This window comes from Ahaetulla prasina, chromosome 4 (assembly GCF_028640845.1).
Source record: "Ahaetulla prasina isolate Xishuangbanna chromosome 4, ASM2864084v1, whole genome shotgun sequence".
NCBI lineage: Eukaryota > Metazoa > Chordata > Lepidosauria > Squamata > Colubridae > Ahaetulla > Ahaetulla prasina.
In genome coordinates, this window is record NC_080542.1 from 133,562,307 (window position 1) to 133,579,797 (window position 17,491).

Sequence of the window (17,491 nt, forward strand, 5' to 3'; positions counted from 1 at the left end):
TCTTCCAGGATTCAGCTTCATTAAGTAACCTCTTATGCTAGTATTTTGAGAAGGTGAAATAGCTTCTGTTTATCCAGTTTGTCTCCATCATGTATATTTTGTACAGCTTAATCATGTCCTCTTTCATATGCCACATTTTTAGGCAAAAGAGCTCCAGATTTTCAACATTTCTTCATAAGGCAGCTGGTCCAGCCCCTTCATTATCTTAATCACTCTACTCTACACCTTCTTTTCAATACAATTTACCCTACAGACACGGCCAATATATATATTATGTCCTCATCTTCATTGAACTGTTTGCCATTACAGCAAGATCGTTTATCAATCATTGTTAGCTCTGATTCCATTAGTTTGTATAAGTAATTAGGATTTTTGGCACCACATTAGGACACCGAGATGAAGTGCAGATAACTAACATAATTCTCATAAAGTTAGAATCTGGCAGATTTAGGGTTTAGCATGCTAATCTATTTATTAGGCTTCTTCCAAGCATGACAAAATGCTTTGAAACTAAAATGAGCTTCAATTAAGCAGAGATTGAGTGCAGCCATTTAAAAACCCATAGAAGCTCTAAATAACTCTAGATGGTTGATAGTAAATAAACCAAAATTCTGAAAATTGTGCTATTACTTTGCAAGTGAATTCACTTATCTCTATTATGTTTTTTGAGAAGATAAATCCATTTACTGTTTCAGTTAAGGCAAACAATTGCTCTCTGGGTTGACATATTGAGCTGTTTGTGTTTGATAGAATGCAAATGCATCAGTAATGGGAGGAATTACTTAGAACTGATTTGCATAATGTTTGGGTATGCTTATTGTCCCAGACAAATAAATTAAAGGGGAATGCATGTTAACAAATGGATCCATTTATTTTATGAACTGAGGAATTGGAGTGTACGATTACCATCTGGTGCTGTTATACTTAAAGACATATGAATTATTAGTGTTTGTGATTTCTGCTTTTAGGGATGAATAATTTCTTACATGGAATCTCTGATGAGATGAAGCAGAGGCACAGGGAGCATCTCTTTGCTGTCTCCAGGGAAAACCTAATAGATGCAGCTAACAAGTGAGTTTAAGAAGCACTGGGATTTTGAAACCCTTGCAGACGGAGTGAGGGGAATCTGAGGCATTTGCTACATGGCCCATTTAATTTGGCCTCTATTTTGGTAGGCCCATGAACATTTCTTTTCCCCCTCTGAATTTGAAAACCAATTCAGGCCCATATCAGATTTCAGACTTGGTGATTGTGTTTTGCCAAGTGTCAGGGCTGTGAGAAAATGGACTCTCCAATGACTAAACAGATTTTAAGTTTTGTTATTAGCTCAAGCAAATGGAGTTAAAAGCTTAACATAAAAAACATCCATAGCTATCAAGATGGTACCCAAATCTCCTACAAGCTGCTAGGCGCTCCTTAATAAGGATGTTGTTGTTGTTAGTTGCAAAGTCATGTCTGACCCATCATGACCCCATAGACAACATTCCTCCAGGCCTTCCTGCCCTCTACCATCCTTTAGAGTCCATTTAAGCTCAGACCTACTGCTTCAGTGACACCATCCAGCCACCTCATTCACTGCCGCCCCGTTCTTCTTTTGCCCTCAATCTTTCCCAGCATTAGGCTCTTCTCCAGTGAGTCCTTCCTTCTCATTAAGTGGCCAGAGTATTTCAGTTTCATCTTCAGGATGTAGTAATAATGTAATAAGGATAGCAAAGAATATGTGGAGATTCTCAATCATCCAAGTCATGATTATCCCAAAGGTGAGTAAACACTAATGAGAGCAATGTTTCCTCCCCTTAGCCACTTTAAGATGTGTGAACTTCAACTCCCAGAATAACCCAGTCAGCATGCCCTGCTCTCTCTGGTTGAGGGGTTCTGGGAGTTGAAGGCCGCACGTCTTAAATGGATAAGGTTGGGGAACACTGCCTTAGAAGCAGGAAAAATAGAGTTGTGTGGTAAACAACCTGATCAGTAGTGAGAAGAAATAACTGAGGTTTCAAGTTTGTTAGGATGTAGCTACGAATGATATGGCCAAGGCGTTTGTTAATTTGCTCTCTATCGCTGCATGTCAGTACATCCAAAAGAGCATTATTTAAACTTGTGAGTTTGAGCTGTCAGAATAGAATAGAATAGAATAGAATAGAATAGAATAGAATAGAATAGAATTGAATTTTTTTATTGACCAAGTGTGAATGGACACACAAGGAATTTGTCTTGGTGCATACATACAGTATACATAAAAGAAAGAAAAGAAAAGAAGATATGTTCATCAAGAATCATAAGGATAACACTTAATGATAGTCATAGGTACAAATAAGCAATCAGGAAACAATATCAATATGTAAGGATACAAGCAAGAAGGTGACAGTCATAGTCGTGAGTGGAAGGAGATGGGTGGTGGGAACGATGAGAAGATTAATAGTGCAGACGTACTAAATAGTTTGACAGTCTCGAGGGAATTATTTGTTTAGTAATAATAATCCCTTATTAAGATTAGAAATCCATTAATAATCCCATATTAAGAACTATAGATATATTTAATAAGTTTGGATAATTTATAGTTCAGAAATTCAGGAATGGCCTCCCTTTTTAGTCTTTGCCTATCAAAGGAGTGCCTCCAGATGACATGAAGATTGTTCTGTTCCATCCTGATCGGATGACACGTGACTCCCAAAGGAAGACTAGTCTTCAAGCATTCCCAGTTGAAATAACAGATGTCTTTCTGCTTTCAGATTCCTCATTGCTGGGAAGAGCACAAGAGGATTGGCTATTCTTGGACCAGAGAACCCAGAAACAGCCAAGGATCCTTCCTGGATTATACGATAAAACAGCAAGCCATAGAAGCCATCTAAAGCGAGCCATAGAAGGAAATCCAACTCATGCCATGATTATCAAAATAGATTTTGTGAAAAAGGACTTTAAAAAAAAAGTATTATTAAAGCAAAAGATGACTTGCATTGTGTCATCCCAAAAGAGCCTGATACTGCAGTGGTACTTTATTTTGAAAAAATAAGTGGATTTGAAGTCTGTCACAAGTCCACATTCTCTTGGCCACACCAATCTTTGTCTTAATTGCAGCAATTTTGCAGCAATTTTGAATGAATGATAGATAGATAGATAGATAGATAGATAGATAGATAGATAGATAGATAGATAGATAGATAGATAGAATACAAAGCTAAGGTTACCCCTATGCTCTTGTATGGAGCAGAAGTTTGGGGTCTGTATTCAAACACACTCCTAGAACAAACACAGTCCTAGAACAAACACAGTCCCAGCATTTGAAATGTATTTTGAGTATAGATCTAAGAACATCTGCTGCAGCAGTTGGAGCTGAATTGGGAATTCATACAATTCATGCACTATCCAAAATTAAGAGCATATAACTACTGGCACAAAGTCAATGAAATGCAGACTGATAGACTCCCCAAGTTATGTTTACTAGAGCAAATATAATCTCCTGGATCATCAAATTAACAAATTTTGTCAGGTGTGGCCTTTCTGCCTCTTGAGAATGATTTTAAAAAAAGAGCTGCCCAAAGAATCAATGATACAGAAACACAAAATGACAAAGCTATCCTTAGTAAGGTGGGTAACTTGAAATGGCTGAGCAAATACAAACATACTTTTCAAGTAGACAGCTGTTTGAAGTTAACAACTGCCAAAACATCTTAGGGAGATATTTACGAGATAAGCGAGATCCAAACAGCTTGACACAACGGTCAGATATGGGAGATTCCATTCTATACCCTACAATGGACGTCTGTATTTGTGGAGCAACAGAGATAGAAGACCTGGCTCACATCTTATTTGACTGTTGCCAGTACAAGAGGGTGAGAGACAAGTACCTCGGTCCATATACCAAACGAATGACCCTTTGGGATCCCCATATCAAAACAACTGACAGTTTCTGTGTGGCCAGAAACTGAAAATAATATTTAACGCAGCACAGTACTTAAACAAAATGGTTGTTCGTTGAGATCTGCATATGTGGGACTGATTGGGGTAGATTGCAGGAGTTACACTGAAATATAGTTTTTATCATATTTTATATCTTAAATTATTCTACCTTATTCCAATTTCATTTTAGACAGTGTTTTATCCAATTTCATTTTAAATTGCTTTTATCAAATTTTAGTAATTTGTTTCTGGAATTCTGCACTTTGATACGGGCCAATCAATAAAGATTGAATTGAATTGAATGAAACAAATACAAGTCAAGCCATTCTTGGCTGTGAATGACAGCTGGTCCTAATTTTAGTTGGAGCTCTCCAAAAATGCTGCAGTAGCATTCATCTATTTATAAAATTATAGAATTGTTTTCAGTCTATTTTCTTTAGATCATGGTCCATTAATAAAATATTTTCTAAAACGGTGCATAATTTATTTTAGCTTTCCTCGGCTTCCTGTTTCAATCTTGGGCAAGTCAGTGCTTCATGTTAAGGATATCCTGCCTTATTGGGACTGTTATAGAGGATTTTAAATAGCTCTGACTTTAGGAAAGAGAGGACTCAGGCATAGGGTTTTCTGTATCACAGTGAACATGATGTGATTTATTCAGCTTCAGTTTTGTGTCTTGTGTGAGCAATCGGTATGACAGGACAGATCACTGAGTGTTCAAATTGTGGCCATTCTGCTGCTCCACAACTTGAGTGTTCCATTTTCTTTCCAAACACTGCAAAAAATGACACCTGGACAGATATGAGTCACTATTCATTAAAACTTCCCTCATGCTTGGATTTCAAAGCAAGTCACTAGTAAAAGAAGTAAATTGCCAGTAGTGACAATTTTTTGTGGTAGTGCTTCTCAGCCTTGGCAGCTTTAAGGTTAATGGCCTTCCAACTCCCAGAATTCCTCAGTCAGTTTCTTCAGAATTGGCATTTGGGGAGTTGAAGTCTATGAATTTCAAGGTTGCCATGTTGAGAAATGCCAGTTTGTGGTATGTAGTATGGAAGACACCTAAGGCGTACCTCAAAACCTCCAGCAGAAAAGGACAAAGAGGATTTGGTCCATTTACAGAAATCTCTTCCAGCTCTAAAATTGGAGGCAGCAGAACTCATGAAGGGACCTTATCAATTTGGAGGAAAGGGTGATTGATGTCTAGGTTGTCCTCATTCAGTGGCCACTCAAACTTACAACAGTACTGAAAGAGCGGGTTCCAGCCATCACAATGATTTAGGAACTTGGTAATTGGGCTTGCAGCCATCATTCCATAGCACCTTCGCTGCCAGTGTATGGCCGTGTCGCTTAGCAACAAGCCTATCAGTTCCAATTAACATCACTAAGCAAGGATTATTTGTACTGCTTCCTGAAGCAATTCTGTAGCAGTGTTTCAAGCATCATCAAAACACTTTTGGAAGTCTGCAGGCCTGTAAGAAATTGTTTACTGGCAAGGTGGCTTTTAATCATTCATTTTTACTAGAGCTGCCTTAGTCTTCGGGGTGAAAATAGGTAAGTGGAAAAATAATTTGCCTTGCACATAAACACATTAATGATCTCTATGACCATATTACAAGTGATTGTGTTCTTTTTGCTGACGAGGTCAACTATTTAACACCACCAACGCAACTACCCTTCAAAAAGACCTTGACTTTGTATCTGAATGGTCTAAAACTTGGCAACTCCAAATCTCAACCAGCAAATGTTCAGTATTACATACTGGAAAAAAGAACCCAAACATTAAGTACAAGCTTGATGGACATTACCTTACAGATGACCCCCACCCTGTTAAAGACCTTGGATTTTTCCTATCCAATGATCTCACTGCAACTACATCGCAAAAAAGGCTTTAAGATTGTAAACCTAATCTTACGAAGCTTCTTCTCCAGAAATACTACACTGCTAACCAGAGCTTATAAAACATTTGCTAGACCAATTCTTGAATACAGCTCACCTGTCTGGAACCCATATCACATTTCAGACATCAATACAATTGAACGTGTCCAGAAATATTTTACAAGAGTTCTCCACTCTGAATACAACAAAATACCTTATGCCACCAGACTTGAAATCTTGAATTTAGAAAACTTAGAACTCTGCCGCCTTCGACAGGACCTGTGCTTAACTTATAGAATCATCTATTGCAAAGTCCTTCCTGTTGAAGACTACTACAGCTTCAATCATAACAATACAAGAGCTAACAATAGATTTAAACTCAATGTTAACCGTTTCAATCTTGATTGCAGAAAATATGACTTCTGTAACAGAGTTATCAATACTTGGAACACACTACCTGACTCTGTAGTCTCTTCTCAAAATCTCCAAAGCTTTAACCAAAAACTGTCTACTATTGACCTCACCCCCATTCCTAAGAGGTCTATAAGGGGTGTGCATAAGAGCACAAAATGTGCCTACCATTCCTGTCCTATTGATTCCTTTCCTTATATCCAATGAATATCGTTATTACATACTTATGCTCATTTATATGCTTATATATTATATAGTTATTTTCATGCTTATGCTTATATGTACTGTTGTGACAAAATAAATAAATAAAATAAAACTCTGTCCCAAAATGACTTTACTAAACACCTACATAAAAGCCTCCAAGCAATAATGGCTCCGAATGACCTGGACATTTTGTCCTGGGAGGAGGCAGTTCAACTTGAGAACAAGGTGGAAAGATTAGGTGCAAACTGCAGGAGAACAAAAGACACTAAACATTATGATAATGCAGTATTTATTCTGGCTGGATCACATGCTGGATCACATGCTGTTTGTCTTTCAGTATTTATTACACAAAACTATGCTTCTGAGTGTAAACACTATCTGGTAAAAGTGCAAAAGACAAACAGCATCACACTTGAGTGCATAGAACAGGTTTTGGACAGATTATTCATAAGGAGCACATTGGTAACTGGGTTTGTTTGTTTTTTATGTTAGGTTGGGCGCTGGAGTGTCCCACTCTGTAGATGAAGCCTAAAAATAACCAGGAACAGATAATATTGTGAACATTTTTGCTTCCCACGTAAAGTGCTGGTACAATAACTTACATGTTACAAAAAGAAGCTGTAACACATACTCTAAAGCACTGTTGATGCACAATGGAGACAAGAGTTCCACTTAGGGCAGGGGTCTCCAACCTTGGCAACTTTAAGCCTGGCGGACTTCAACTCCCAGAATTCCCCAGCCAGCTTTGCTTTGCTGGCTGGGGAATTCTGGGAGTTGAAGTCCGCCAGGCTTCAAGTTGCCAAAGTTGGAGTCCCCCTGATTTCAGGGAGATCCTGGTGATGAAGACTCAGGCTTCAGCTGCCTTTGGTCTCACCACATGCTCTAACTGGCCCGAATCGGAAATATCGTAGCTGGCTTTGTATTTGGCCAGGATCTTCATCAGAGGACGCATTTTGAGCCACCACTGTTCCTTAGGAATCCGGTGCCTGTGGATTAAAAGAGGAGGAAAATAGTCATTAAAAGTTTCTATCGGGACATCTATGAGCAGCTGAGGTCCCTACACAAGCTGGAACTAAGAAGTTTCATTTATTCATTTGACTTTCATGGTGGCTTTTCTTAATACAATAACCCGAATGGGCTTGAAACAAAACCAGTTAAAAATAATGAGAACAATTGTGCTATCTATTCATAGAGCAGGGCATGTGATGATGTTCAGCCGAATATTTACTAGTGAGATGGTCTCTTAAGCAGAAGGTGGTCTGCAGAGTAACAGAGCTAGAAGGGACCTTGAAAGTCTTTTAGTCCAACCCCCTGTTCAAGCAGGAGACCCTATAGCAGTGATGGCTAACCTTTTTGCCATCGCATGCCAGGAGTCGGGGTAGGGAGGGAGGGTCCCACAGGAAGTTGGCAAACGGGCCGTTTCCGGCCTCCGGGGGTATAAGGAAGGCTGTTTTCGCCCTCCCCAGGCTCCTCTGGAGGCTGGGGAATAGCAAAATACCAAGGAACACTCCCAACAAAATAAAGCTCTGAGGCTTGAGGTTCCTCAAAGTTCCAATTTATTTTGGAACACAATTTTCTTTTTGCTTCTTAACTGCCAATGGGACTCCCAGCCCACTAAAAGTTGGCGAACTTTCCGAAGCTCCTAGAAAGGGTCTGGAGCCTGGGGAGAGAGAGAAACGGGCCTTCCCTACCAACCCCGACACCCTCCAGAGACAGGAAACAGCCTGTTTCCCTACTTCCAGTGGGCCCAGAAGGCCCAAAAATCAGCTGGCCGGCGCATGCATGCATGCCGGAGCTGAGCTTGCATGCCCACCGGTATGGCTACATGTGCCACCTGTGGCATGCATGCCATAGATTCGCCATCACGGTCCTATAGTGATATAGGAGATCTCCTTATATAGGAGATCTAGTTTATACTGAAAAGAGGTTCCCAAAAGATTCAGCTGATGAAGTTTCAGATTGTTCATTGACTCCCATTTATTATATGAACATTATTTAATAAATAAAGGTAGTCCTTGGCTTAGTAATCACAATTACCAGAATTTCTATTGCTAAGCAAGGTGGTTGTTAAGTGAACCACACTCAATTTTGATGATCTGTTTTGCCATGTTACTAAGTGAATCATTGACCCTGCTTGTCGAGAGTGACCAGGGAGATCACAAATGGTGATCACATGAGCCCAGGATGTTACAACTGTGATAAATAATATCCCATTGCTGACAGCCTAAATTTTAATCACAGGACCATGGGAAGGCTATGACATTTTTTAAGTGTAAGTCACCTTTTTCCATGCTGTCGTAACTTTGAATGGTCATTAAACAAACTATAAGTTGAAGACTGTATTACTTTAACCAATAGTATTATAAATAAAAATAACATTCACCCCATGATACATCAAATATATTTATAACAGTCCACAGGTAACATTAAGAACGGCTTACTCCATCCATTCTGTGAATTACAGGTAGTTATCAACTTAAGACCACTATTGACCCCCAAATTTCTGTTACTTAATACGACATTTGTTAAGTGAGTTTTGCTTTTTTTTTATGCCACAGTTATTAAATGAATCACCACCATTGTTAAGTTAGGAACATGGTTGTTAAATGAATCTGGCTTCCCCACTGACTTTTCTTTAGAAGGTCAAAAAGGTGATCAGATAACCCTGGGACAGTGCAACCATCATAAATACATGCCAGTTAACAAAGTCCGAATTTTGATCATGTGATCACAGGCATGCTGCAACAATCATAAGTGTGAAAAATGGGCTTAAGTGACTTTTTTTCAGTGGCGTTGTAACTTTGACTAAAAGTTACAATGCCATTTAGTGACTTGGCCACCAAATGAATGGTTGTAAGTCTGTAATTTGCAGAATGGACGGAGTAAGCCCTTCTTAATGGTCTGTGTGTGAATCCAGGTCTGTCCTGCTCAAGCAAAGAGAACCCATAGCTGAACACACCATCAGACTGATCCAAACCACTGGTCATTAAGACACTGGCCAAAACCCTTTGAGAAAGCCCAAGTGAAGACTTCCCTAAGCAAGATATGCATGTAAACAAGACATGGGGCTTCAAACACACGTTCATGATCACCACCCTGACTTTGTCCTTCTGCTTCCTCAGGGATTATCATTTCAAAATCCTGTTCAACCATTTGTTAAGATAGGGCAGTGTAAAAATCACTTGTGATAAATGTGCTTTCTGGGATTGGAAATAATCTCCTTCAGTGAAGGCAACTCCATTTCTTGCATCCCAACAGCACTGTCGAGTGAGAAGTGCAGCGTCAGAGAAGCATGAATTAACAAGGATGTTGCCGTGGACAACTTGGGCTGGTAGAAAAAGCAACACACTTTGCCTACACAAAGTTCATGTTGTTGAAAAACATCCCCAAACTCAATCTAGAAGCCATTGGTGCTATGAAAAAACCAGCACAAGATAAACCTCAGCTCTTCTGCCATGGGTACTTCATCTCGAAAACTTAACTGGTTTAATAACACAAGGCACTTGCAGTGGCCTCTTAAATCAACTGAGGAATAATGCTGTTGAGTACTAGGTGGTCCTCGAATTACAACCACAATGGAGCCCAAAATTTAATGTTGCTAAGTGAAACATTTGTTAAGTGAGTATGTCCCATTTTTATGACTTTTCTTGCCGCATTTGTTAAGTGAATCACTGCAGGTATGTCTAGTTTAATGAAAAGAAGGACTAGGGGAGACATGATAGCAGTCTTCCAATATCTCAGGGGTTGCCACAAAGAAGAGGGAGTCAAACTATTCTCCAAAGCAACTGAGGGCAGGACAAGAAGCAATGGACAGAAACTAATCAAGGAGAGAACTAAGGAGAAATTTCCTGACAGTTAGAAGAATCAATAAGTGGAATGACTTGCCTGCAGAAGTTGTGAATGTTCCAACAGTGGAAATTTTTAAGAAGATGTTGAATAACCATCTGTCTGAAATGGTGTAGGGTTTCCTACCTGGGCAGGGGGTTGGACTAGAAGACTTCCAAGGTCCCTTCCAACTCTGTTATTATGAAGTGTTAAATTAGTTACATGGTTGTTAAGTGAATCTGGTTTCCTTATTGTCAGAAGGTCGCAAAAGGGAATCACATAACCCCATGATACTGCAACCGTCATAATGTGAATCAGTTGTCAAGCATCCAAATGTAAATCATGTGACCATGGGGATGCTGCAATGGATGTGTGAAAAATGGTCATAAGCCACTTTTTTTCAGTGCCATTGTAACTTCAAATGGTCATTAAGTGAATTTTGTAACTCAAGTATGACCTGTATATGCTACTTTATCGTCTTCTCCATCTCTATGATCTTGTTGTGTCTTGCCCACTCTCACCGCAGCCGGGGTCTTCTTATCTGCTTCCGAACGCTGAAGAATGTCCTAGTATGCCTCCTGGCCCCAGCCCTGGCTCCATGCCCAGACAGGCTGAAGAGGAAGAAATACCTCCAGCCCCCAGCTCTGGCTCCATGCCCAGGCAAACGGAGCAACTAGACCCCTCCCCCTCCTCCACAGCATGTGAGCCTGAGGAAGGTCTATTACCAACAGCTGCCGACTGGAGTGACCCTCGCGTCAGAAGACTTGATAGGCGGAGGCAACAGAAGGAAGGGACGGGCAGGCCTGGATAAGTGCTGAGTCATGGAGCCACACCCCATGGCCTATATAAAGGATCTGCTTTCTGGCATTCTCTGAGTCAGGCAAAGTCTAAACATATCTTGCTGAAGTCACTTTCTGGTCTCCTGCCTGCCCTGAGGACTTTGCTAGGACTTTGGCAGAGCTGCAGAGGCACGCCTGATTCGGATTTCCCTGACCCGGCCGTCAGCGGAGGAGTGGGACATGGCAGATCTTTCTTAACTGAGACCTGCAGACACATAGGACTTCAATCTTGCTAACTGGGAATTAAAGATCCTGGTGGGGGCATAAGGCCTGGGTTGGCTCTTCTACAACGATAAAAAGATCTTGGACCTACACGAAGTCAGTTTCATCCTGTAGTGTGATCACAGGCTGGAAATCCAGGTTTCTCTTACGCATTCCTAGAAGGCACACAGTTTCCGGAGTATTGGCAAACACCTTTCCTATGGAGGGGAAAAAGTAGCTTTAACCACAGGAAGTGTGACAAAATAGTACATATTAACTGCAAAAAGACTATATAGGGAAGGGAAAAGTGTTAAGAGGAGCCCTCACGGTGTGTTTAATCTGGGTTAGTTATTAAAATAGTACAAGGAGGAGAATGTAAATGGGAATTATGAAAACTTGGAAATTAGGATGAGCTAAACAAGGGGATAGGGATCATTAATAATGAATGAAAGTTCAAAATAAGTATTAAAAAACAAACAAACATAGGAACTTTTTCAGCACTAAGGTCTGCTTTTTTCAGTGCTGATAAAATTGAAAATCCATAAATACGTTACCTTCTTCTGTGTTCCATGAAGCCATTGGAAGCAGGGAGAAACAAGAAAGAATATTTGTGACTAAATAAATTTGGTTGCCTGTTATTTATAAGACATATCCCAGAACCTAAAACCTGGGCAGAAGGAGAGTCCTCAGCAAGGAGCATCTTGGTACCACAAATCTGAGGACTTTGGAAGGACAGTAATTTTCATTCCAATCTTAAAACATTGCAAAGGTTGATCCAGACTATCAGTTACAAAACCCAGGGTTGTTGAAAGCAACAGCAACCTCCAATTCACCTATATAAAAGCCTATATGGTGAGATCTATCAAAGATTGATGGAGATCAATCAAAGCCAAAGTTACAGATAACCTCCTCTTATTCCCCCCACCCCCACCAGAGGTGGGTTTCAGCAGGTTCTGACCAGTTCTGGAGAACCAGTAGCAGAAATTTTGAGTAGTTCAGAGAGCCAGTAGTAAAAATTCTGACTGGCCCCACCCCCATCTATTCTCTGCCTCCCAAGTCCCAGCTGATCAGGAGGGAATGGAGATTTTGCAGTAACCTTGCCCTGGAGTGAGGTGGGAATGGAGATTTTACAGTATCCTTCCCTGCCACGCCCATGAAGCCACACCCACAGAACCTGTAGTAAAAATTTTTGAAACCCATCACTAGCCCCCACCCCCTGCCCAGGTTTCTTGCTAGGATCGCTGACTTGGATTTCCTGAGATAATGAAAGGTTAGCTAACTGAATCCGATACCACTCAAACATAATTTAACTCATTTGAGGCTACTTTAAAGAAGCATATTTTGATGCCTTAGCCCAGTCATGGCGAACCTTTTTGGCACCGAGTGCTCAGAGTGCTGGAAACCCAAAGACCAGCTTGTCTGTTTTTTGGCTGTTTTATTCAGCTGTTTTCAGGCTGTTTTCTGGCTGTTTTCCAGCACTCTGGCATCCACAAAGATCAGCTGGCCAGTGCGCATGTACAAAAATCAGCTGGCCAGTGCGCAGTACCAAAAACTAGAAGAGCAGCTGGTGACAGCGCGCGTGCCCAAAGAGACGGCTCTGCGTGCCACCTCTGGCACGTGCCATAGATTCACCATCACGGCTTTAGCCCTTATACATGTAAGCAAGCAACTACTCTTAATGTACCCTGAAAGGTGAATTATCCCTCACAAATATTTTCAACAGTAGGGTAAAAAAAATAAACCCTTATTCTGTGCGTAAGTGAATGGGTCTGCATTCATGGGTATCTGCATAGTTAAAAAGTCTGATCCTATAGAACCTAAGTTGAATACTAAATATTAGAAATGTGAGAAATATTCTATGCACAAAATAGGTATTCTGTGGCCAAACCAGAAGTTTGGTCCATAAGTAAAATGGAATGGGGAGATTGTGTTCTATAACAATGCTGAGAGGAGGAGGTGTTGTGGTCTCTCAGCAGCCTATGGAGCTGGCAACAGAGTCAGACAGTGATGAGGCTGAGGTGAGGCCAGGGCCATCGGGATGTGAGGTGCGGACTCCAGAGCCTCCAGAGACTGATAGTAGTGAGGAAGAGGAACTGAAGGAGCCTGTTTCTAATGCACACATGAGAAGAGCTGCCAAAAGGCAAGAGCAGGTCAAGCAGAGAGGACAACTTGGGAGTAGGGCCAAGAGATGATTGGCCCCTCCCATAAGGCTTAAAACAGATCAGCACCAGCATTTCAGCTTTGCCGGAAAACAATGTTGTAGCTGCGTCTTCTGCTCTGTCTTCTGCTTCGTGTACGTCTTTCTTTTTGTGGCTTCTGGATGTTTGCCAGGAAGGGCCTTTGGCAGTTTGGCTAATTGGACTAAGGTTTGTTAGATAACTGAGGAATTGGTGTTGGGAAGCATTTGTTTTACTTTGAGTTGAACGACGCTGGGAATGAAGTAATTCCCAGCTGTTCAAATAAAGTTTGTTTTTCCATGGACTAAATTTATTACTACCTACTTGGGTCTGGGTCACAACAGCAGGGGAAGAAGAGAATGAGAAGATAGAGACAAGTGAGCCAGTGCTGGGACATCAGCAAAGGTGATTGAACAAAAGACCAAATCCAGAACAGAGTCAAGATGGGTCCACTCATAGCTCATGAAAAAAAAATATGGCAGAAAAGAAGGATGACGCACTCAACCACTCTGAATTCTTTCTGATTTTTATTTTGATCCAAAGCCAGAATAATAAAAACTACAGTGTATTTTTATTATTCTGGCTTTGGATCAAAATAAAAATCTGTAGTTTTTTTATTTTACTGAATTTTAGCCAATCTGAAAAGTTCTAACAGAACTTGTTAGAATGGGACAGTCTGCTTTGGATTTGGAATAAAATCTCTTATCTCATTTCATGGACATTCCTACTAAATATTATGACATAGAAAATAATAGAGAATATTTGTGTAGTTCAGGATTGAAATGAGGGGGCCTTTGGTTCTCTCTGAGCTTGGTTGTTTTCCTGCAGAAGTTGCCTTTATCAATGAAATGGGTGGAAAATAAATTTAATAAAAAAAATAATTTTAAAAATCCATTTAATTTCCAACCATGGTCCCCCTGCTTCCCAGGTCTAGTGGCAATTTGCAGCTGGTTCACTAAACCATGCCATGAAATACATCTAAGATTTCCTTACCTCTTCGGTAGCACTCTTTCAGTTGCTTCGAGATCCACAGCATAGCTTTTGCTGCTATTTTTGTCCCAAAGTTTCTATCAAATGGAGAAGGAGCACCACCCTGTAAAAATCAACACAATTTAACAATGAAGTTGCATTCAGATTTTTTTAGGAGGGCGGGGTGGGAAAAATGAGGAAGAGGATGTGTTTATGAGTTAGAAAAATGCACAACCCTAGAAAAAGAACCACATTCATCTAAGTCAGGGATCGGTAACCTGCGGCTCTTTGGGGCCTCTGGCGCGGCTCCCTGTCACATCAGTGCTTTGCCCCACCCCTCTTATTTCTTTTTTGGACTCCAGACTGAAGCGGCAGCAAGTGAAAGCTGCAATATGCGTAAATGTGGCGTGAAGGCAGGTACAAGGCAGCTTTGCTTCTGCATTCTCCTCCCCCCCCCCGCTCTTCCTCTTGAAACCCTCAGGCTGGCTGTGGCTGAGCTGGGAGCATGCGCAGGCATGGAGAGACCCTCTGTGAGCCGCTGCCTGCCTTGCGAGCATCTTTCCTGAGCTTTGGCGCTTGCTTGAGGAGGGTCTCCCCATGCATGCACATACTCCTGGCTCAGCCACAGCTGTCCCGAGTGTCCCGAGAGGAAGATGGGGAAGAGGGTCACCAGAGAGTGCAGGAGCGAAGCTGCCCTGTACCTGTCTTCGCGCCATATTTGCATATAAGGCAGCCTTCGCTTCCTGCGACTTCAGGCTGGAGTCTCTCCATGCGTGCGCACGCTCCCGGCTCAGCCACAGCCAGCCAGGGAGTTACGAGAGGAAGAGGGGAGGAGGAGGATGGTCACCCGAAGGGAGGTGGGAGACACACACACGCACACACACATATGCACGCACACACACACACACACATACATAGAGAAAGAGAGAGAGACACACATACAGAGTGATATACAGAGAGGAGGTGAGAGAAACATAGAGAGAAACATACAGTGTGATACATAGAGAGGGGGAGAGGGAGGGAGAGAGACATAGAGAATAGTTTCGTGGCTGGGTAGGTATGGCTAGGTGGTCATGTGACTGGGTGGAAGTGAGTGACATTGAGTTGGCCATGTCCACCCAGGTTTTGTGGCTCCCAGTGTGTTTTTTTCCTGTAGGAAAGAAGGTCCAAGTGGCTCTTTGAGTGTTTAAGATTGCCGACCCCTGATCTAAGTGTAGCTGGTAGCACCTTGTAAGTTTGAGCAGTTGCTAAACAAATGACTGTAAGTAAGGACTGTCTGTAGTTTAAAAAACTTTTTGTTTATACATAAAATGAATTAATATATGAAGGTGCTACAAGACCAGGGGTGAAATGCTATCAGTTCGCTCTGGTTTGGGTAAACCGGTAGTGATAAAAACTACCAATTCGGGTGAACCGGTAGTAAAAAAAAAAAAGGTTCGAGAGAACCGGTAGTTAGCCACTGGTTTGGTTGAACCAGCAGTTTATAAAGCTACCGGTTCCTCTGAACCAGTATTTCTGACGATCAGCTGTGCAACAGGGTTTAGCTTTGCTAGAAAGCAGGAAATCTTGCTTCCTAGCAAAGCTAAACTGCATGCCACAACTGATCCACCCCCTGCTTCTACTTACCTTCCCAAGCCTCCTTTGGTGTGTACTGTGCATGTGAGCACATGTGCAGAGCACGCATTTGGTGTGCACTGCACATGCAGCATGCATTTGGCACACAGTGTGCATGCGCGGCCAGCAAACCAGTAGCAAACCGGTTTGGATTTCACCACTGTATGAGACTCTTTCCAATTTTATACTTGCACAAGATTCGTTATCTCACATTTAGGCACAGAACAAGGCATACCCAGTGCATTCTCATTTTTCCACCAGGAGGTAATTTATTTGTATTCTTCATTCCTCATTCCGATTTGGTGCCCATCCCACAACCCCATCCATCCTGGAAACTTCAACTCCTACAATTCCCAGCAGCACTGGCTCTTGATAACTTTGGAGATCAGTAAGAAATAGCATTTAGACTTATATACCAAACTCTTCGTAGAGCTTCGCAGCCCTCTGTAAGCAGTTTACAGAGTCAGGATATTGCACCCAAACAATCTGGGTCCTCATCTTACTGATCTCGAAAGAATGGAAGGCTGAATCAACCTTGAGCCCCCCAGGATCGAACTCCAGGCTGTGGGCTGAGTTAGCCTGCAATACTGCATTCTAACCATTAGGGCCACCATGGTTTTCTCAAAGAAACAAATTTTTGGGCTCCATTAGTGTTTTAACTTTTAATTTCTTTTCCAGAGTTTATTAGCCACCATGAGTACTAGTGCTAGAGTTGAAAGGACATAATTAAATTAGTCAATCAACACATACAGTGATAATTTTCATTTCGTCTGATTTATTTTCTTAATAAATATTGGCATCTGGTCTCTTAAGAGCTACCGGTATACCTTTTGGGTTGTTTATGTCAGCTAGGACCTGAATTAGACTGCAATAAAGTCCCAGAAGCTTTGTAGAATGGCTTCTGTTCAGTGATGAAATCCTTAACACTTACTTAACAACTGCTACTCAAAAAAAGGACTGAAATTACTGGAGGATATTAAACTTCTCTAACGCTAAATTAAGCAGCAGCAACAACTAAATAACAGCCATCTATTCTGCAGACTGGAAGTGGACGCTTGCTGTTAGAGATATAGAAAGTGTAGCTGCTTTTGTGCATGGCTCCAACCTATTAGGGCCATTTGTATTGCTATTATTCGGTTAAAAGAAGCATTCCAACAACCCTCTTGTCCCGGTCTAGAGTACTTAACCATTCTCACCTGCTGCATATGACCCAGCACATTCTTTCGACAATCAAAGACCCCTTTGCCTTCTTCCGAATAGAGCTGATAAATGAAGTCAGTTGTGTAGTTCTCGCTACTATTTTCATTCCTGTGTAATCCCCAAAAAGCATGGCTTATTTATTTGACACAGTTTTTCTATACTACTGTATATCTGTACAAGTACTTTGGGATTTCTGGTTAGCTTCTGTAATGGAGGTGAGAAAGACCCCTGAGAGACAGGAAAGTCAGAAAGTGACTCAGAAAGGAACTTCCGTCA

At 41.3% G+C, this 17,491-nt stretch overlaps 2 protein-coding genes across 12 annotated transcripts in view; one reads left to right on the plus strand and one right to left on the minus strand.

Annotated features, from left to right (window-relative positions):
* The window catches only part of PITRM1 (pitrilysin metallopeptidase 1), a 55,416-nt gene extending 52,441 nt beyond the window's left edge, over positions 1-2,975 (plus strand). The window contains exons 26-27 of the mRNA XM_058183905.1: positions 969-1,071; positions 2,733-2,975. Coding sequence (XP_058039888.1) covers positions 969-1,071; positions 2,733-2,826 — 197 coding nt within the window. The 3' untranslated portion in view covers positions 2,827-2,975. The remainder of the gene's footprint in view (positions 1-968; positions 1,072-2,732) is intronic.
* A 3,704-nt stretch (positions 2,976-6,679) lies between these two features.
* PFKP (phosphofructokinase, platelet) overlaps positions 6,680-17,491 on the minus strand; it is a 103,093-nt gene continuing 92,281 nt past the window's right edge. For 2 of the 11 annotated variants that reach the window (XM_058183911.1, XM_058183916.1), the window contains 4 exons: positions 17,212-17,323; positions 14,426-14,525; positions 11,368-11,473; positions 6,680-7,376 (listed from right to left, as the gene is read on the minus strand). In XM_058183911.1, coding sequence (XP_058039894.1) covers positions 7,238-7,376; positions 11,368-11,473; positions 14,426-14,525; positions 17,212-17,323 — 457 coding nt within the window. In that variant the 3' untranslated portion in view covers positions 6,680-7,237. Of the gene's footprint in view, positions 7,377-11,367; positions 11,816-12,697; positions 14,526-17,211; positions 17,324-17,491 lie in introns of those variants that run through there. The other 9 variants (XM_058183910.1, XM_058183915.1, XM_058183909.1 and 6 more) reach the window with 8 other exon arrangements.